This window comes from Rhinoderma darwinii, chromosome 6, assembly GCF_050947455.1.
Source record: "Rhinoderma darwinii isolate aRhiDar2 chromosome 6, aRhiDar2.hap1, whole genome shotgun sequence".
NCBI lineage: Eukaryota > Metazoa > Chordata > Amphibia > Anura > Rhinodermatidae > Rhinoderma > Rhinoderma darwinii.
Genome location: NC_134692.1, coordinates 60,410,471 through 60,432,865, shown reverse-complemented (window position 1 = coordinate 60,432,865; position 22,395 = coordinate 60,410,471). Strand labels below are relative to the sequence as shown.

Here is a 22,395-nt window from a genome sequence, read left to right as displayed (position 1 = left end):
TGTTGCCCATTTACCCGGCCGAGACCCCTGAACTAAGCATTCCCCTTACCAGTACTACCTATAACATGACTCGTAAGTGTGACCAAATGTATATAACTTAGGTTCTAAGACAATATGTATCACCATCTTATCTTGAAGAAATTAAAAGTTTTAATTATTGTATAGATTTATCTAATAATAAACTTGAATCTCTAAATTATCTGCGCCATCTCTGCATACCCACTATATTGCACTGATCAGGGAATATTTTTATCCACTGCAAGTAACTAGTGAATGTTCCCATTGAATGACTGCAAGCAGAGATCTTGAAAACTGTGAGGAACTGATACAGAAAGTATATTGCAACTTTGTGTACATTTTCATTATACAAAGAATAACATTTATTTGCTGAAACCATAATATACCTTTAATAGCATCAACATATGACTGAATTCTAGTATGTTTGTACAGCAGGTCTTTTTGTAATTTTTCATTCCCAGACTTTATAATAAATATGAATATGCTGAATATACAAACACATGACTCTTAATACATCATGACCATATGGTAGATTAAATATAGACATATAAAAAGGCAGGCCCACGTATAAATAGTGAGATGAGGGAATGTATGCCAAATTGCAATAGGCTATAAACACATAGTATCTGTCATATGCGGAGGAGAAGAAATAGTGCTAGTGCCCAGCCCTGACACCTGTTACATTAGGAAATATTCATGTAACATGAGTCTGTGACATATAAGCCCATGTGAACATGCTAGATTTGTTCATTATGCTTGTAATGCAATTCAAAGAACCAGGAAAATTCTGACATTCAAACTAGTTCCAAAATGAATAGAAATATAAGGGCGCCTGACAAGGTTGAGATAGAGAACTCTTGGAGACATCTTTCTTCAGGAAATTCTAAACTGTAGTTAGAAGATTTAGCATTTACTGAGCAGAGAATGATTTTAGGTTGGAACACTGTAATTCTCCTGAACTTAGAAAAGTCACCATAGAGCAATCAGAAAAACAGCAGGGGCAACCTGTTATATTTGGGACAACTGTGTATTTGAATTCACCATGTACTATGAAAATTTCCTTGCGTGGGTGGACATCCCTTTGTGAAACACTAAGTCCTACATAATTCCAAACATTACTGTTCTATTCTACATCTCAAAGAGCTTGCTGGTGGGTTACAACTAGCGCAACGTGACATGCCAGGTGACATGCAAACTATGAACAGATGGAGAATTATTTCTTTCAAAAACAAATAAAAGACATTCAAAAAATAAAAATGATAGATGTAGCAAAATGGTGATTTGTTGTTTTATTCTACGACTCTCATCAAGCCACATGCAATAAAATCAACACACATTCTCATATCTTCTAACAAACAGGCATGGGCGTACAAAGAAATCATAAGGCCACATAGAAAACTTAGTATGGGCCCTGGCCCCCACTTAGGCCTTTGATACATATAAAATTACAGTGAACTATAACTTTGTAGAAATGTGTATGACAGATTTTTATAGGGGGAGCTCTTTTAATACTGATGCACCATGTGAGCGGTGTGGCAGTACCTCTCCCCGTGCAGCGTAAAACAGATTTATGAACATGGTCCACTCCCTGTTGATGAATCTGGTTAAGCTGAAAATGCCAGGTCGGACCTTTTACGTGTGTGCGAAGGATTGTTTAATAAAAACAAAGTTGCTACCCATACGACTCTAAGCCATGCCAACTTTACCCAATTTGTATGTCAGAAAAGTGGAACACGTGCCTCATAAATATGGCAATGAGTCTGAACACCGTATTTTTCAATATGTTTACACCCTGCTTCCCTTTACATAGTACATCATATAACAGTCTGACTACAGCCACCACCAGGGGAGACCGGTGCATATGAATTTACACACCTACCGTTAAACTCGATGAAAGCTATAAAATCCCTTAGTGGTGGATGCAGGAAGATACTATGGCTCTATGTGGGGAAGTAGGAAGAGTTCAGAACGGGGCGCCTTCCCACCACGGACACCATACCAGTGGCATGGTCTGCCTCCACTACAAACAAAAAATGTAAAACACATCAAGTCACATCCAATACTTTGAGTTTCAAAGACGTAATATCAAAATAGATCTGTATATAAATGTAGAGCTGAGAAAATGATCAAACTGTTAGTACAAATGTAACCTTATAAACACCGCCATCTTATCAATGTTAGTGTCCCTGCTGATGTCCTGTGCATGTTCAGGGGCACAAAGGCCCATTTACACTTGACAATTATCGGGCAAACAATCGTTCATACAATGCTTGTTGCCAATAATTGCCCTGTGTAAACAGGACAGCGATCAGCAGATGAAGAGCAAACGCTCGTTCATCTGCTGATCATATCATTTTGAGAAATGAAAAATATTAGCGTTGTCGGCAGCACATCTCCCTATGTAAGAAGTCTTGTTGATCGGCCCAGGACGGGCCGTGTAAGAGGACCTTTATTCAATCTGCTTAAACAGGAATTAAAGTGCCGAAAACCTAAGGTTTGAAGCTAAAACAAAGCCCTGATTAATAAGAGGAGCTGCTGATACCATTCTCACATACACTATATGGCCAAAAGTATGTAAACAGCTTGTTGGATATAGCATTCCAAAACCATGGGTGTTAATATGGAGTTGGGCCCCCTTTTGCAAAAATTACATCCTCCACTGTTCTAGGAAGGCTTTCTACGAGAGTTTGGAATGTTTATGTGGGAATTTTTGCCCATTCATCCAGAAGACCATTTGTGAAGTCAGACACTGACGTTGGACAAGATTGTCTGGCACGTAATGGACATTCCAATCAGTGCAGACCTGTGCCTTTGCACAGGGCGCATCACTCCAGCAGGTGGAAGGGGGTGATGCGCTGGCTCCCTACCCCTGCTTGTTTCAGAAGCGCCCAGGCCCGGCAGCTCAACAGCTGCCCTTCAACCCGGGCGCTTCTTCACTCAGTGGTGTCGCTACCGCTGTAGCAGCCATTGCGTCTGCTAGCGGCGACACCGCATGAAGGCGCCTGTGCTCCTCTTGGGATGCGACAACACTATAGCATACACCATATATGGACAGAGACATCAAGCAGAGCGCTCCAGGAGCTGAATCCCCGGCCACAGGGGGATTCCGCACCTTCAGGGAGCTACAGTGGCACCATCTACAGGAAGGGGAGGGGCATGGGTGCTATCTACAAGGAGGCTGTGGGCTGTGTGGCACTACCTACCAGGGGGATGTGTGGCACTACCTACCAGGCGGCTGTGTGGCACTATCTACCAGGGGGCTGTGTGGCACTACCTACCTGGGGGCTGTGTGGAACTACCTACAGGGTGCTGTGTGGCACTACATACAAGGGGCTGCGGGGCACTATCTACGGGGGCTGTGTGGCACTATCTACAAGGGTGCTGTGTGGCACTACATACAAGGGGCTGCGGGGCACTATCTACGGGGGCTGTGTGGCACTATCTACAAGGGGGCTGTGTGGCACTATCTACAGGGGGAATCTGTGAGGGGCAGGCTGATGGTCATTTTAGTGGGAGTGGCAGGCTGATGGTCATTTTACTGTGAGTGGGGGACTGATGGTTATTTTACTGTGAGTGGGGACTGATGGTCATCCACCTCTAAGCTCTAATTGAAATTAATAGGAGGCAGAATATACCTGTGGTGCTCGAGTGGTGCTTTTTTGCCTGTGTCTTTTGCATTAGCTTCAACGGCTTAAAAAACTCAAAAAAAAAAAAGAACGTCAAACAACGCTGTCAATTCAAAATTCCTGAAGGAATTTTGAGGCAAATTTTTTTTGCCTTACAAAAAACGCTGAATAAACAGCCTAAGAGTGTAGTGCTTGTTTTTAGCCATTTTCTGTCGTTCTCAAAAATTTTTTAGTAGGGGTGCTTTGAGGAAATGTTATTTTTCCAGTGGTGCCTCGAGTCTGAAAAAGTCGGGAAACTCTGTACCAGGCTACAGGATTTTTTTTGTTTGGGGGCACTGTCTACAAGGGGGAAGTGGGGGGTTGTATGGTACGATCTACAAGGAGGAGGTGGGGGTTTATGGCACTGTCAACAGGGAGGCTGTATGGCACAATCTACAGGGGGGCACTATCTACAAGGGGGGGCTGTGTGTGGCAGCCAGGGGAGGGGGGTATTATACTGTGTGGGGGCCACTTAGCGGGCATTATACTGTGTAGGGGTACTACAGGGGCAATATACTGTGTGGCACTTAGGGGGCATAATACTATGTGGGCACAATTAGAGGACAAAATACTGTGTCCTTGAAGGGGTTATAATATATTATTAAATATTATTATTATTATTATTATTATTATTATTATTATTATTATTATACTGTATGGGGGCACTATATAGGGCATTATACTGTGGGGGCATTATACTTTTTTTTATGGGACATTTTTTTATGATGGGGTGGGGCGCCAAAAGATAATTTCACACAGGGCGACATCTATCCTAAGGCTCGCTCTGGTTCCAATTCATCTCTAAGGTGTCCAGTGGATTTGTAATCACGGCTCTGTGCTGCTACTCCAGTTTCTCCACACCAAACTCATGACACCATGTCTTTATGGACCTCGCTTTGCGCACAGGAACACAGTCGTGCTGGAACAAAATAGGACCTTTTCTACTTTTGGCCATATAGTGTATGTATATAAATGTTTCTGGAGGATATCGGAATTAGATATAGGTGAAATAAAGTAGGTTGCACATTTTTCCTGACTTTCCGTTAATAGTCAGGAAAACCAGCATTAATAAAATGTATCATAGTTTATTAGGTCGAAAAAAGAGAAATCTACATCCAGTTCAACCTATTATTCTGCAATGTTGATACAGAGGAAGGAAAAACCCCATGAGGCAAAAGCCAATGTTCCTCATCTTAGGGAAAAAATTCTTCCCAACTCCAATATGGCATTTAGAATAAATCCCTGGATCAACGAACCATCTACAGAAATCTAGCAAACATAACTTTTATTACACATAAGAAAGGCATATATGCCACTTTTTAATACTTTCAGTAAATTTACCATAACTTCCTCTGGCACAGAGTTCCATAGCCTCACTGCTCTTACGGTAAATAATCTTCTTCTACATTGGTGTAGAAACATTCTTTCCTCTAGAGTCGTAGCGGATGCCCGTTTGTTATAGTTACACCCCTGGGTATAAATAGATCATGACATAGATCTCTGTTTTGACCTTTGATATTTTTATACGCAGTTATATCACCCCCTCAGCCGTCTTCTTTCTAAACGAAATAACCCTAATTTTGATAATCTTTAAGGGTACTGTAGTTTACCCATAACATTTATTACTTTAGTTGCCCACCTTTGAACCCGTTCAAGCTCTTCTATGTCTTTCTTGTGAACTAGTGACCAAAACTGTACACAATTTTTCCTGTGTGGTCTTACTAGGGATTTATAAAGGGGTAGAAATATGTTCTCGTCATGTGCATCTATGCCGCTTTTCATGCATCCCATGATATTATTTGCCTTGGCAGCAGAGGCCTGACACTAGTTGCTACAGTTAAAGATAACCTTTCACCTACCCATACATGTGCAGCTGAGTGCAGCATGTAATGGGCAGGGCTCACAAACCCTGGGGCACTTTAAAAAAAAATTCTACCCTCCTCCGTTATTTAGATATCCGTGCCGTTATATTTGGCACACGATATTTAAATAACCACCTGAACTGTCAATGGGGCGTGTTATGGCAAGGGGGCGTGCTACTATGGCTGTGACATTGTCCAATCAGATACGGACAGTGTTACAGCAAGACCTGGAGAGAGGAGAGCGTGTGTGCACGCACGCTTTCACTCTTCAGCTGTCCAGATCAATCTTCTGCCAAACTGGCAAGGGGGCGTGTCACTGCTACGGACAGTGTAAGAGCTGGAGAGAGGAGAGCGTACATGCGCGCTCTCCTCTTTTCAGCTCTTGCGAGAGATCAGTCTTGTACTTTGTCTGCCGAACTGGCAAGGGGGCGTGTCTCGGCTACGGACAGTGCAAGAGCTGAAGAGGAGAGCGCACATGCGCGTTGTCCTCTCTCCAGCTCTTACACTGTCCGTAGCAGTGACACGTCCCCTTGCCAGTTCGGAAGAAGACTGATCTTGACAGCTGAAGAGTTAGAGCGTGCGCGCGCACATGCTCTCCTCCCTCCAGGTCTTGCTGTAACACTGTCCGTATCTGATTGGACAGTGTAATAGCCATAGTAACATGCCCCCTTGCCATTACACTCCCCATTGACAGTTCAGGGGGTTATTTAAATATTGGGCGGTAAATATAACGGCACCAATATCTAAATAACGGAGGAGGGTAGAAAAAAAATGTAAAGTGCCCAAGGGTTTGTGCAGCCCTGCCCATTACACGCTGCTCTCAAATGCACATGTATGGGGATGTGAAAGGTTCTCTTTAAATTTACTGTCAACTAAAATTTCTAAGTCCTTTTACCTAGTGTTTTTCCATTTATTATGTAATGCGGCACGTATTTTCCCTTCCCAAGTGCATAACCTTACATTTATCAGTGCTAAACCTCATTTGCCACTTCTCTGCCAAAGCCTCTAACTTGTCCAGATCCATTTGTAATAGAGTACAGTCCTCCTTTGTGTTAATTACTTTACACAGTTTAGTATCATCTGCAAAAACGTAAATGAATCCTTTGAGGTTGTAAGCGTCTTTAATATTTTATTAGGTCTTTATAATGACAAACAAGAAGGGACTAATTTAATTTAGCTTTTTTTGTAAAATAACACACAATTTCTTTGTTTTTGTTTTTTCTAAAATAAAAAAAACAGTCACTAGTATAAGTATTAAATTTGTTGTTAAGAATTATCATCATATGTGTTTCCGGGAAAGCCGGGTTTCAGCCACCATCGCAACCATTACAATAAAGATTGTCATCCAGCTTTTCTAAAGACCTGTATAGGAGGATGCGGAAGCAGGGATGTGTCACTGTAAAACCAGGCAGGTTTGCTATTAACTGGTCTGGAAAGCTAGGTGATGACCCCTGTAGAATATGAGTCATGCTGGCTGTCATCCAGTTTTCCTAGGAACAGATTTAATGAAGGATGAATGGATTAAAATAATTTTTAAGAAAATTATAGAATAAGGACTATGTATATTAATCTGTGATACTTTTTTTTTGTGGAAAGTGTTCTTTGAGCTCCATAACTTTAGTGTTCCCCAACCAATAACACAGGAGCCACAGGTGACTCTTGGCCCCATGAATGAGGAACCGGAGCTGTTAGAATCTGCAGATACCACTGCCCAACACTGACAACAAGGATGTTCTAGCATTACTGAAATATGGCTCCACGATGTGAACCATATCACTGGCACTTGGCTGCTGGGTCGGGATCATATAACAGCACCAGACACTACAGTCAGCACTGGACTATACACTAGCACAGTACCACTTGTCCTTATTTGTTTAGCTGGTTTATTTGTTATTATTAGTAGTTGGGTATAGTTTTGTGTAGTTTGTAATAAAAGTAACATATATTTGATTTAGGTCTTTTCTGTAATGTATTTAAAATAGTTTTTCTTTTTCCTAAATACTCAACACTACGTGTACTATCTGAATGGGTTTTGTGAGTTGGGACTCTATGCTTTAGAAAATATAAGCAGTTCATGATTTGAAGTGTAATAAAGTGGTCATGTATGATGACTGAAATAACAGTTGGGCAGTACGCCAGTCTGAGGAAACAGTGTCGAGTGCACTGCATTCCTCAACATTGTATATCTGCTGTAGAATAGGGTTGGAATTTTTTCCGTTTTTGGTGTCGTTTTTGATAAAGTTTTTGAGCAAAAAACAGAAATGGATCCAAAAGTAAGGGGAAATATAAAGGAAGGACTGATATACTACTTTTATGTTGGATCCACATATGGCTCTGGCTCAAAAACGGCATCAAAAAGCTTCACCAAAAACTGCATCAAAAAGCTTCACCAGAAAATGCATCAAAAAGCTTCACCAAAAACTGCATCAAAAAGCTTCACCAAAAACTGCATCAAAAAGCTTCACCAAAAACTGCATCAAAAAGCTTCACCAAAAACTGCATCAAAAAGCTTCACCAAAAACTGCATCAAAAAGCTTCACCAAAAACTGCATCAAAAAGCTTCACCAAAAACTGCATCAAAAAGCTTCACCAAAAACTGCATCAAAAAGCTTCACCAAAAACTGCATCTGTGATTCCAGCCTGAAGCTTCTCACTGTTTACTGCCACTTTCAATAAAGAAAAGTTGTGGGGAATATCTACAGTACTAAACAGTTTGAAAAAATGGTTTGTGTCAAGAAAAGTGGGGAACTTTCATGCCAAGCACCATTTTTAACAAAACAATTACACCAGATAATTGGTGTATTTGCATTGATAAATGACTCGCATAATCCCTGCGTATGCAGAAAATAATGGTGACTACGTGCATAGTCAAAATGTGACTTTGATTAAGCAGTACTAAACTAATGTACTATATAAACTAACAAAACATATGTAACCCTAAACACAGTAGGGCATATTCACGTCAAAGGTAATCTCCTAACACATGCCATTACTAAAATACAGGAGTAATGGAGGATCGAAGGAATGTGCACATAGCAAATGAGGGTGATCTATATGCTACAAAACAATCTGTATCTGAGTGTCGAGGGCCCAGGCATCTGTTTTTCTGTGATAATGTTAAACCAGAAATACTTTACAGTAGAGCAGCGTACACCAACAGCCATTTATTTTGATTTTAACATTGCATTCTCAATAATTTCCTTGTACTATAATTTTCCATTAGCAAATGTACCTTGTCATGCTTCTGATGGTCCCTTGTCTTTGTATCCAGTATGTGGTATGGACTTTCGGATTCCTTGTTAAGGTAATAGACCAGTCTTGAAGGCAGTGTGATTTCTTTGTGCATTTCATTGCTCTGCTTGTGGTTAGTGCTTTCCCTACTGCTGCTGTTATGCTGGGATGCCTGTTCTTCTTCTGCCAATGTGCCAGCCGTGCCTCCTGCAGTCTCATTGCGGTGTGGAGCTGATGAAGGGAGAAAAGAATATTTTTACTGCATTCAGTTGTTGTCTCATAGGGGCTATACAGGGTTCGAACAATAATGTGAGTCATTCTTTCCTCAAATAAACTTCTTTTAATTCCTTTATAAAATAACATCAATTAAGTTATTTAGCAAGATACAATAATTATTATGATTGCCAAAAATGTATGTCATTGTTAATATTATAGTGTATAGTCACACTTTTTAAACTTGCCATAAAACTATGTAAGTCATGCCAGCCTTGATCTTGTTTTACCAGGGCCAGATTAGTAGGATCTGTCTTTAGGGTCAGTTTCTGGGTCTGTCCCAAGTATCGATGACTAGGTTTATATCCAAACACTGTTTGTGGGAATTTCATAGGGCCAGCTTCTTGGTCTTTTCCCAATGCAAGTTTCAAGATGGGTCCCAAGCTCTAGTTTTAGGGGTTGTCTCCTGGGTTATATGATACTTAATAAAATCACACATAGCTTGGCCGGTATGGTATGCCCTGGAGATCTCCCACCAAATGTCTCTATGTGGCCCCATTGACCCGACATATGCCAAAAAAGCGTCCTTTTGGAATAATTCGGGGAGGTATACCTTGGCATACCCTTCCTTTTACTGTATTGAATAGCGTAGTCGACTACTCTATTCAAGTGTACTCAGTATACATTCTATTGCATTGCCTCTAAATTTATCCACCTATTAACATACGATTAGACAAGAAATCATACTAGAAGTCATGAGTTAAGATTACAAAATGTACCAACCAACAGCTGTGTTGATACACTGATACCACTACAGCAGTGACTTTTTTGAAAATCCATTCAATCTTCTCTATGTCTATCTTCTAAAAGCTCTTTTGGATGATCTTTATAAGCTGAGATATAAACATTTCTTATAACAAACATTTCATATAACACTAAGGCCAGTGATCAGTTCATAGGCCTTGTAGGCACATCTTTTTTCATATGGCATCCCCCGTTGTAGCATGGAAAATTGTTTGTGAACAGCTTTTAACTTTAATCTGTTATTTATATTTGTTTTATTTGTTGTTTTTGTCTGTTCACTTCTCTGTTTTATGTTTGTCATTCAGATACACAGCAAAGAATATGCCATCTGTTTAAGAACATACAAAGTTGGGATAAATGAAACAATATTTAATGCAAACAATGTTATATTTAGCTTGTGAAAAGTAATTTCCAAACACACTCTCAGGCCTCATGCACACTTCCATCACCATTTTCTCTGCCGTTTTTTGACTGATCCTTGTGTCCGCCTTGGTATTCGTGTGGTTTCCGTGTATACTCAGTGTCCGTTCTGTTTTAAACGGACGTTGTGCTTCCATTTCGCCTCTGTGTTTCCGTTAAGAAAACGGAAGGTATTGAACTTTATTTGAACTTGTCACATGTCCCAGTCTGTGAACTTTGACACGCCCTGCCGTTGCTAGGGCAACGGATCCGTCAAAAACGGACAGCACATGGAAGCCTTCCGTGTGCAGTCCGTTTTTTTGACGGACAATTGACTTCTATGGGCCCTACGGTCACGGAATCACTGAACAAAGTAGGACATGCTCTACTTTTGACGGAAAGGAACAACGGATCAGTCATAGGCCCATTGAAATGAATGGATTCAGGGTGCTATCAGTGACAAAAACGGATAGCACCCTGAAGGAAAAAACTGAAGTGGGCATGAGGCCTCACTTTTGTATCAGGTACAACATTAACAGAGAAGGTCTATTTATGCTGAAATCAGTATTGGTATCCATAAGTAACCACTTGCCTTGAAGGGTAAATCCAGTTAAACTGATCTTCTTATATGTCATAGGTACATGTGAGAAGATCACAATCTGAGAAGTCTGTGATCTCAGACCACCACTGATTTCCAGAATGAAAGGATAGCATGACTATAGGCTCTATTACACCAGCCGATTATCAGCCGATGCAGCGAGAGCCGATCAACGAGACATCGTTGATCAGCGCTCGTTTGCTCCTTTCACGCGGAGCTATGGATGGGGACGAGCGGTCGTTACTTCGATCGCTCGTCCCCATATAGTATTATCATGTTGGCAGCGCGTCTCACTGTTTACACAGGAAGATGTGCTGCCAACAACGATAATATTTTACTTTTTTAAAACGATAGGATCAGCAGATGATTGAGCGTTTGCTCGTCCATCTGCTGATCGCTGCCCATATTACACAGGGCAATTATCTATGAACGCTCGTCTGCCTGATAAATGCCCAGTGTAAAATCTGCTTATATCGGTACAACTCAGATATTTCTGCTACTGAATATCTGGCACAACATTCTAAAATATTTCCATTGGTTTGAATGACCCTTTGCTTAGAATGTTTGGTCAGATATTCAATAACAGAAATTTCCAATCTCTAGGTGTTTAAGAATTCTATAGATCGGCCATTACATTCTGTAAATTAGTTCAGACTTCACCATTGTGATCTTCTCACAGAAGATTGTTTTGACTCGATTTTCCTGAAAGCAAGTCATTTGAATTATACCATGGACAGTGGATATTTAGTAATGGTTACAATGACGTTGGTATACTGACAAACAGGAACCAAGTATTTGGGAATAAGTCCCACCATGAAGGTATGGGCTGTATATTTCTGGCATCAAGACCATCATTATTGATATAACTTGCGAACTCTCATATTTTGATCAACATAGGTTTACTAGATCTAGGTTTACTGGGTTGAAAGTCCAGGTATAGCGAACTATAGTAAATATAAAGATAACAATGGGACTTTCAAAACCAAAACTGACTTCCACCCATTGCTGTATATAAGCATCCCATTAAAGGGTTTTGCCCATCAGTGACATTTATGGCACCACTCTGGAACCCGTACCTATCTCTAGAATGGGTCCCCCTAAACCTCGTCCTACCTTTCTCGGTTCCCACTGTCACATGTAATTTCCGAATATGTAATTAAAACACAGCGTAGCTCGCCATAGAAGTGAACGCCAGTTAAGGAAACAGTGCAGCTCACGTGCTATCTGATATTTATGGCATATCCTGTGGATATGCTATAAATGTCCCTGATGGGCAAACCCCTTTAAAGTTCAAAAAGATTCTCCTCTGCAAAAAATAAAATGCTTTATATCTATAAAGTCTGTATCATTCATACAAGATTTTCATAATACATGCAAGTAAACTGTGTCATCATATTGATTTACATATTTATTGACAGGGATTCTACCAGATGAACTAGAAATGTATTACTAAGAAAGCAATGTAAATCGGCTAAACTTCCATAAAGTTCCATTTTTAAATGTCAGCAAACAGGATCTTCAACGTGTATTTGCTATCTTTTATAAGCATTTTTCATAAGCAATAAACACAATTTCATATGGCAAACTGATAAAATGAAAAAAAAAAATGGGGCGAACTGGGAGCAGACTCGCTGCAAATTAAGTAGCTGATCACTACTACACACGATAATTTTTTGTTATTGACCTTGTCCAAGACCTTGGTGTATAATTGTGACCATAAGGCCTATAAAATGATTAACACAGAGCAGAACAGAAAGATACTGACGAATAACCTGGACTAAATACTGAGTTGGGACACAAATGACTTCTGAGGGTGGTATGGGGAAAAGTAAGGTCATTGTAATCAGATGCAATCTAATTTATGTGTAAAAGTATATGAAATGACTGCAAAGGGCTTTGAACAACTAAGAACAATCAAAGTGATGAAAGTAATAAAACATAACATAGAAAAGTTGAAAAAAGTCCATCAAGTTCAACCTTTTATCCTGCAGTGTCGAATGTCACCATTCTCACAACACAAGACCAATATTTTTCACTGCTTGAAAACTACTAATATTCTTCATTACAAAGAAAGGTCTTAATCATCAAAGTAGGTTTAAATGATTCTAAATTAGCCAGATAATTAATATGGTTATATCTACATAAAGCTGATTTTATATATATATATATATATATATATATATATATATATATATATATATATATATATATATATATATATATATATATATAAACTAGTCATCTACACTACCTCAATTACCACTCCCAAATGGCCCTTTATGAAGAGGCTGTCAAAACTAAGCAACGGCTAATAAAAAAAATTTGGGTGGAATTACAGTATCCTTTACTCAACAGTTACTGTTACAGCGTTATCAAGATTATGTTACCATTATTTGGCAATTAAAGTGACAAGGTCAAGTGTTTCATGACCTCTCATTAACATTTATGAAAATAGGTGCGGTTGCCAACATTAAAAATAAAACACTTGTTACTGTTGTATAACGTAAATGTCATGAAGACCTCATAAGGCAAGGTACAAAAAAATAATAAAGTCATATTTAAAAAGCACCAACCTGTGGAACAGATCATACAGTGTGAAATAATAATGTTGACTTCACAAACTAAAATGGTATTAACTGATCTCACTGTGCTAAGCCCTCATGCCTACAGGTGTACTATGGCTCCAAGTTGTATGGAGCCATAATACAGCACCCATAGCAGTTTATGGGTCCTTACTGTACCTCAGCGTCTGACTGCTACCCTCCCAGAATGTACTTCTCAAAATGTTGAGCACTGTAGGGCATGATCGTTTTTGTAGTTCACATCACCAACATATGTTTGGATGTTTTCATTTAAAGAATAACTAAACTTTCAGAAAACTTCTGATATGTCATAGTGACATATCAGAAGTTTTGATCGGTGGGGTTTCGAGCACTGAGACCCCCACCGATCGCTAAAATGAAGCGCAGAAGCGCTCGGGTGAGCTGCTTTGTTTCTGATTGGCTTTTCTCGGAAAGCCAATGTAACGGTTTACGGGCCCATAGACTTTCTATTGAGTCTGTACACCGGTACATCGGCTTTTCGAGAAAAGCCAATCAGAAGCCAAGCTGCTCAGTGCTCACACGAGCGCTTCTGCAACTTCGTTTTTGCGATCGGTGGGGGTCTCAGTGTTCAGACCCCCACTGATCAAAACTTCTGACATGTCACTATGACATGTCAGAAATTTTGTAAAAGTCTAGTTACCCTTTAAGTTAAATAATACCTATAGAAAGCCTTAGGGCCCATTCACACGAAATCACGCACAGCACAATCCCATTGATTTCAATGGGGCCATTCACACATGCTTGAGTTTTCACGCAGCGAGAGTCCGCTGCATGAGACTCATTGCATGTCCTATATTGGGGCATTTTCACGCACTTACGCGCCCATTAAAGTCAATGCACCAAATGCAATAAAAACCACGCACTGCACAGGGATGCATTGGGTGGTGTGTGATTCAATAAAAAAAAAAAAAAGTGCTTTGCGAGTGCGTGAAAAACGCTTGCCACTCGCAATGCACACTAATGCATAACGCAACACACAAGGACCAGATTTGTCACGCGCGTCAATCTGACACCCTTGTGTGAATGTAGCTTTACAGTTGTGAGGGCTGATAAACTACAACAGTCTCCAAATATTTTATCTGCAGTTCCATTGCTATCTCCATTATCAACTATCAATTTCCATAAAAGCTAGATAATCTAATAAACCAAAAGTACTAGGAAAAGTCATGATCACTAAACAAATCCCTAAACTGCACTGGACCCAAATGTAAAAATAGGGTCACACACTGAAAAAACAGTAAAAATTCCCATAAAGTAATAGCAGAGTGAACTCAACTAAAATAATTTCAGGACTTCAAGTGAATAGGAGAAGCTAGTAGTTCCTCCAGCGTTACATGTTGTGTTGATACTTGTTGTACTACGCATCATAATGTGTAAAAGAAATTGTAACATTTATAGAATCGCCTCTGGATATATCTGAATCAATATTTGTATGTCAAGGAGTCTGTGAACGGGTTCAAGGAGTGTCTACCTTGATATACTTCCAGCTTGTACAGTAGATGGCACAAGGTGGATAATTTATTCTATAGACAGGACACTTGTACGTTTATTCGAGGCGATGAGTTGTAAATGTTCTGTTCATTTGAAGCTCCATAATTTTAGTTGAGTGTACTGCTTTTATTATGAGACCCTCAAACTACTCACTGGCGGTGAGTGCAGGGGGGGGGGGGGGTTCAGAATCAAACTCCATATCTGGTTGACCTGCCTGCTCATTTAATCTTATTGGTAAAAGATCTATTAAGCCCCAAACAGAACAAGCACATTACTTATAGACCCTTTTCTGAAGGCAGGCGCCCTCAACAAAAACTCACACTTCTGACACATTCTTGAACTAACATTTTAACAAAGCGCTTTGGTACATGACTCAAATGTTAGACAAGGCACCAGTCTAAAAAAAAATATTGAAAAAAGGCATTTGGATGTCTTTGGCTCCTAAGTCTAAACAATTAGGAGCCAAATAATTTTTTGGGGTTACATTAGTCACCATCTGGAGCCCTGTTATACAGTATTCACCTCCTCACATCGAGTGTCTGCAGGGCGTACTAACATTAAAAATAACTGTAACAAAGAATAAAATATCCTGGGAACTCACTGGATTTCAAACTTTGTATAGGAGAAATCATATTTGCTACAAAATCTTCAGTAAATATTATTAGATTTAGTCCTAATAAACATGAGAGTATTGAAACATAACTGAAATATGGTAAAATACAGACTCAGAATATGGATCGTTTTGTCTACATTTACCTCTATGTTTCCTACATTGTGTCTATATTTTTAAGCTGTCTTCTGTCAGTGCTTTTTAGTTGCATTTCAGTTGTATCTTCTCCCATTGACTTGCCACAAATACAAAATAAAAGATGGATACATTTTCAGATTCGATTGACTTCTATGGGAAAAATAAAATGCCAATACGTATATCAATAGATCATATATATATATATGGACAGAGCTTCAAAATACAGAACTAACAGGGACATAATATATCCTCAGGACTTTATTTGGTACAATACAAACAAGAACAATTGAATAAAAGTTATAAACACCATGACTTGGGCCTATGCTCTTTTTTAACTTAAAGACTGTCCATCTAATATCCACCCCATAGGTCCCAAATGGGAATCAGTATAGTGAGGTAAAGATGTTCCCAGCATAATATATAGGAGCACCGGATTAAGGCACCTAAAGCCTACTCCCCGGCTGATAATGGTGGACAGTGGTGACCCAGTTTCCAAGTAAAGTTATCTTTCTCCAATGCATCAGATACAATAATTAACTTTCTAGTATTAAATATAAGAGATAATGTTCATGTTGACCGTTTCTGCGTCCCTAAGCGACTTTCTGGGTATTTCAATGGTATGTTTTGTCCATTAGTTTACAGGTTACATCAATGGCCTTTAATCTGAACCTAAATAGTCATCAAGTACTTAATCCATTTTTAGTGATGTGTTGTTAAAAGTTCCACAAATACAGCTTTAAACTAGTCTTCCAATTGATGAGTAATGACTCATCCGGGCTACATTCTCTTTAGATATTCCTTTAAATATTCAAGAATTTCTTGAGTTTCGCTTTATTAATAATGTATTTCTCCAGTAGGATCTTAACTAGAGATTCTGGCAGCAAAATGTTGCATTTGATGAAGAACGTCACATAGATCACTCCATAAAGCCGGGCATGTGAAGGATTGGTGGCAAGCCTGTTCATTTTGTGGATAGACCTTAATTAATTTTACAAACAAAAAACGCCAAGAAAGGCTGAACACGCCAAAGATCTTTTTCATTTTTCACCCAGCTATGCTGCAAAACCTTTGATGCATAAAATTATACACATCCAAGAAGAACATGAAGTCATTTAAATGCATGGATGTCTTTTTGTGTCAGGAGAGATTGTCTGCTGGTTAAATAGATTTAAGGTGTAAGGGAGAAAAGTAAGGAAAAATAAATGGATAAAGCAATTCAGAGATGACTGAAGTATGCAAGAGGCAAGGATATATATTGTGGCCTGTGTAAATCATCTTGATATTCTGTAACCAATTCCAGTCAATTGTTTTTAAAATTGCCTGTGGATTATTTGCTACTAAAATACAAAGTACAACAAACTTTGCTTTATAAATGTAACACTATAATAACTGCACATAAATTCATACAATTCAGATTTTTTTTTTAACCTGTACAGTAATCAGGGGCATAACTATTGGGGTCCCGAGGACCTAGTTGCAATGGAGCCTGAGGGGCACCAAAAGGTCCCTCTGCCCAGATGTATTACAAATGGCACATGTTAGGTTGGGGGCCCTGGTCAAGCAGTTTTTCTAGTGTAATATTTCAAGTAGTAGTGACTTCTGTCCACCCACAGTAATGTCAAGGGCATGTGACAATACAGAGGTGATGGAAGTTTGGTACAGAAAGTTTAAACGTTTCCAACTTTGAGAAACTGTATCAGGATATTTAGCACATCCGGCAAATTACTCGGTTAACTATTATAGAACAAAACTGTCTGAACTGTTATAAACTTTACTTTTCCAGTATGTACCTTTTTTATTGTATTACTTGAGTGGGAACCTTTATATATTATCAGATATCTTGATGGGAAATAACCAAAGTGAAATCGCCAAACCGTCCTTAAAAATCATAAACTACAAGTGAAGATGGCTAGTGTGCGCCAAAGAATCGAAAAGTAAAGCTCTGGTTCACAGACCCTGTCATGCATGGTCAAGGTCTTCTAAAAGACAAAGGCTGTGAAAATAATCTGATCTTTTATAAAAAATTGTTCTTCTCCATAGTCAGCAGAGCATCTAGTCTACTGGGTCATTAAGATTGCAGATAAATATGATTTGTTAAGTACAGAGTAAAATTGATCTGAGAAATGTGCCTTGCAAACATTTTCCCCTTCCTGAATACGGAGTCAGCAGTGCTTTCTTAGTGGCATGATTGCAGATCGCCACTGCGGTAAGGGCAGATATGAAGTGAAGGCAATGTCCTACCTAGGCCACTCAGCAATACCAGCAATGTCACCCACTGCCAAGAGCACATTTAACTATACACATGTCATTATTCATCCATTACGGGGCAACTTCCCCCAATAAACTGTGCATCAGAGACATCAGGGTTAATATACTAATTCCTTGGACATATGTGATGAGATGAGATTCTACATACTTGAAAGTTGATTACGCTTTTCCCAGATCTGACTGCTGCACCGCATTGCAGAAGTGTGCGTGCCATCAAGGGGTTAAACAGCGCGACCAGTGCAAAAGTTGCTTCAGGTGACAATAAGCATCTCATAATAGTCATTCCCATTATCCGCATTCCATATACTGCAGTACTGCCCTATGCTACATGAATGCCAGCTACCCCTGCTTCCATAACCAGATGACTTCACTTAAACACATCTGATCCTGCAGCTGTTACACCTTGAAGAGGTCATTGCAGATTTCCGTCTTTGTGGCGGTTTTTGTAAGAATTGCCCTAAGTGTTGAGGAGCCAGGTGGTCAGTGAACAGAAGGAACACATGGCTGAGATTGCCAGCGTGCAGCCTTCACTTGATGGGCAGGCAGCTGCCCTGCTTCTCTATGAGTCCTGGAGAATGGGCAGGCATCACCTTTTATTTTGGGTGCAGAGGGAACTTACGGCTGCTGGAGGGGATGACTATAAACTTGTCTTGGGTGGCACCCAGCATTGTATCATTGGATAGAAAGTGCTGATGGGTACAGAAGTGTCACTCACCTGTCTGTGTGGCAGAGGCTCCCCAGGTGTGGGGGCAGGAGAGCAGCAGCAGACAGAAGAGGTGCAGCAGTGCAGGGCAGGAGAGCTGAGCTGACAGATGTGGAGAGGATGACCGGGGATGCCGCAGGGAGCTGCCTGCCTCCTCCATATCTCATAGCTCTGCAGACCTGGGATACAGCTCAGTCTTTCTGTGGCACCAGCACACTCTTCATTGGCATGCTCTTGTCTCCAGCACAGAGGGGGCTCGAACACCCCAGCAGGGGTTATCTGGCTCCCATTTGGATCTCCCCTACAGCTGCATCAGCTATTGCAGCACTTGCACCCTTCTCCCACAGTATCCACCCGTCTGGCTCGCTCGGCTATTTTTCCTGCACATTTCACCTCCCTCCCGCCCCCTTGGTGCATGACAGAGGATGAGCTGCCTCCTCCCCCAGTTACTATTCTATGCAACACAAGCTGGTGCCGCCGCCGCCGCCGTCCCTCCCTCCCCTGGGCTGGTGCTGATGCTTCTGTTGCTAGGAGAGGAGGATGCTATAGCGCATGCGTTCTGCAGAGCTAGAGGAGTCTCCCAAAAGGATGCAGTGCACAACCTGGGAGCGGAGCAGCGGTGCCAGCACACTGGTGTGGGCGTCAGCTGTGGCATATAGTCTGCCGTGTGCCAGTCTGTTGTGTTAGTCAGTACAGCAGGACGGAGTTTAGAACCATTAATAACAGCCACTGTCATATGGTCATTAATTTCTACATAAAGTCATTCATCCTCTCCACACCAGCATCATGTGAATGGCAATAATGAGTGTGGTGCCCCAATACTAATGTGACTAAATATATAAGGCATGGGCACAGCTATATCTGTATGGCTGGCACTAATATGTCACTATGGCATAGCAAAACTGATAGACTGACCAATCGGGCATAGGGCAGCGACAAGGGCCCATAGCCAGAGACAGACGTATTAAAGTGAGATACATCAAATAAATAAATGGGTTAAAAAGCACATTTTAATGGATTTATGTTTCTAGAAAAAAAAAAAAATTCAAAGCTTACTCGTTAGATAATGAAAAGTTCCACAACTTTCTCATTCATTTTCAAGATCTCTTTTTCTGTCATTGAATGAACACATATTGACAGCTGACATATTACTACAAAGGCATCCGCTCTAGGCAATTCAATGTGAACTACACAGCTTGGACTACTGCCATTTTTCCTACACTGAGAGATTTGTGTTCCTCATGTATTTATATCACAGAGGATTGCCTAGACTAGATACAATGCTCCGAACTCTGCTGTGACAAGTATTAGGTCATGTTTTCAGCCTCTGAATGTTTATAAGACTAGTCCCATTCCCTGTCAGCAAGCTGTGATCTTAAAAATGGTGGGAAAAATTGAAACACAAGGTGTAATATAAAGATACAATCTATACTACAAAAGCGAATGTCTATTCGTCTGTCCTCTATAGACATCCAAATGCCTGAACCATTTGATCGTTGCCGTTGTTCTCTGTTATTAGCCATTATTAGGATGCATTCACATTTATCAGTTGCATTTGTATCCGTTTTTTTGTCTCTCAAGTGATTACAACTGATGCAAAAACTGATGCAAAAATGTATCAGTCGCCATCAGGCTTTTTCACAATTTTTACTAAAAAAACACAATTTGTCCACCTGTTTTTAACATCAGTTTTTACCACAATGGGCCACCAAAAAGCTTGTCTAGGGTCTCAAATTGTGCCAATTTTATCAGAGTGGTGCATAATTTGTGATAGATTGGATACATGATAGATTAGATACATGTTGTGTACTTGTCATTTCACAGAACTTCTGACATGATCCTGGCATGTCCGGACTCTCCTTCTCTGCTCCGGCCTCAGCGCTACACTGAGGTCTGAGACACACATTGTAAATTGCAATATGTAGACAGTGGAAATCAAAACGAGAAAAAGCGGAATGTTCTCATATTGTGATGACCAGGTAGATTTACCTACGGAGAACACCCCTACGGATGTGCCCGAGAACATTCTGCTTTTTCTCGTTCTGATTTCCAGAAGATGTCAAGAGACTGACGGAGCGTCACATTTTACATCCTGTCCCTGCCACTGAGACGCAAAGTTTGCCGAAAAAATTGGCCGAAGAAGGGATACACGTTTTTTTTTGCCCCTTTTGCCCTTCAAAACCAGGACTGTGTAATTACCCATGCTTTGAGACCTATCATACAGTAGCAAATTACTGAATTAGGGAGAGCCAAAACAGGGAGGGATTCCTTATGCGAAAGTGAACCCGTCAGAATGATAATTCTGGGTGGGTGTGGGGGGGGGGGGGGGGTTACATCTGTTAGGGAAAAACTTTGTTCTTTTTTTTTTTCATTCTCACTATACCCCTAGATGACTATCTTCAGGTCTATGATAGTACATAGTGTCATAAACTATTTATATATTTTATGCCATATTTCAACAAAAATCAGAAAAAATCTGAAAGGCCTAGGTACAAACAATACCAATAGGTAAAAACCCTGTGGGGTCTTCTTTCCCAGATTGGGTAATTTTTAGGTGTATTTTTATGATCCGACACCACAGGGCCTCTGCAAAGACACTATGGTGCATAAACATCAGCTTTGGAAACAGTCATCCTTAGGCCAAATTGGACACCTTTAGTTTGAGGCCTTGCCAAGTGCCCAGTAAGATAACATACACCAACATATTTGTTATCCAAGCAATCAGAACAAATTCAGAAATAAATCTAGAGGAATGCAAAAGTAAAAACATTATTTATTTAAAAACTTTTACACAACAAATTGAAGAAACTGATTTTTTTCCCCAATTTTTTTGCATTTTTGTAAGATTTTTAAATAAAACAAAAAAGAAAACCTATAGTATATACCACCAAAATAAAGCCCTGTTTCTGCTGAAAAAAACCATACCAAACTTATAGGGATACATTCGATTCCTACAACGTTATAACGGATTAAATAAAGACATAGTGAAACTGGTAATTTTGCTTTGGTTATTCAGGCATGCAGGGGGAAGGGGTTACATAAAAATATTTAAAAAATGTAAAGAGGTATCGGATCAATTATATACAGGGTCGGCCATTTATATGGATACACCTAAATAAAATGGGAATGGTTGGTGATATTAACTTCCTGTTTGTGGCAAAATTTTCAAGCTGGGTGTTGACCATGGTGGTCATTTTGAAGTCGGCCATTTTGTATCCAACTCTAGTTTTTTCAATGGGAAGAGGGTCATGTGACACATCAAACTTATCGAGAATTTAACAAGAAAAACAATGGTGTGCTTGGTTTTAACGTTACTTTATTCTTTCATGAGTTATTTACAAGAAATGCTAGCACAGGCTTCCAGTATCCGTAGTTTCAGTTGCTGCACATCTCGTATCTTCACAGCATAGACAATTGCCTTCAGATGACCCCAAAGATAAAAGTCTAAGGGGGTCAGATCGGGAGACATTTCTTCTGCGGTGTTGCTATCAGTGTGTGAAGAGTGGGAGAAGAGGGTTGCATTGACAATCCAACACAATGGGCAGCACTTTGAACACATTTTATAAGTGGTCAGAAACTTGTAAATAACTCATGAAAGAATAAAGTAACGTTAAAACCAAGCACACCATTGTTTTTCTTGTGAAATTCTCGATAAGTTTGATGTGTCACATGACCCGCTTCCCATTGAAAAAACTAAAGTTGGATACAAAATGGCCGACTTCAAAATGGCCACCATGGTCAACACCCAGCTTGAAAAGTTTCCCCCCTCCCATATACTAATGTGCCACAAAC

At 40.0% G+C, this 22,395-nt stretch overlaps 1 protein-coding gene across 8 annotated transcripts in view; it reads right to left on the bottom strand.

Moving 5' to 3' along the window:
• The window catches only part of ADAM23 (ADAM metallopeptidase domain 23), a 199,787-nt gene extending 180,676 nt beyond the window's left edge, over positions 1-19,111 (bottom strand). For 4 of the 8 annotated variants that reach the window (XM_075829862.1, XM_075829863.1, XM_075829865.1 and 1 more), the window contains exons 1-2: positions 18,616-19,110; positions 8,778-9,007 (exon numbers count right to left, since the gene is read on the bottom strand). In XM_075829862.1, coding sequence (XP_075685977.1) covers positions 8,778-9,007; positions 18,616-18,763 — 378 coding nt within the window. In that variant the 5' untranslated portion in view covers positions 18,764-19,110. Of the gene's footprint in view, positions 1-8,777; positions 9,008-18,615 lie in introns of all 8 variants that reach the window. The other 4 variants (XM_075829861.1, XM_075829868.1, XM_075829864.1 and 1 more) reach the window with 2 other exon arrangements.
• Between the last annotated feature and the right edge of the window lie 3,284 nt (positions 19,112-22,395).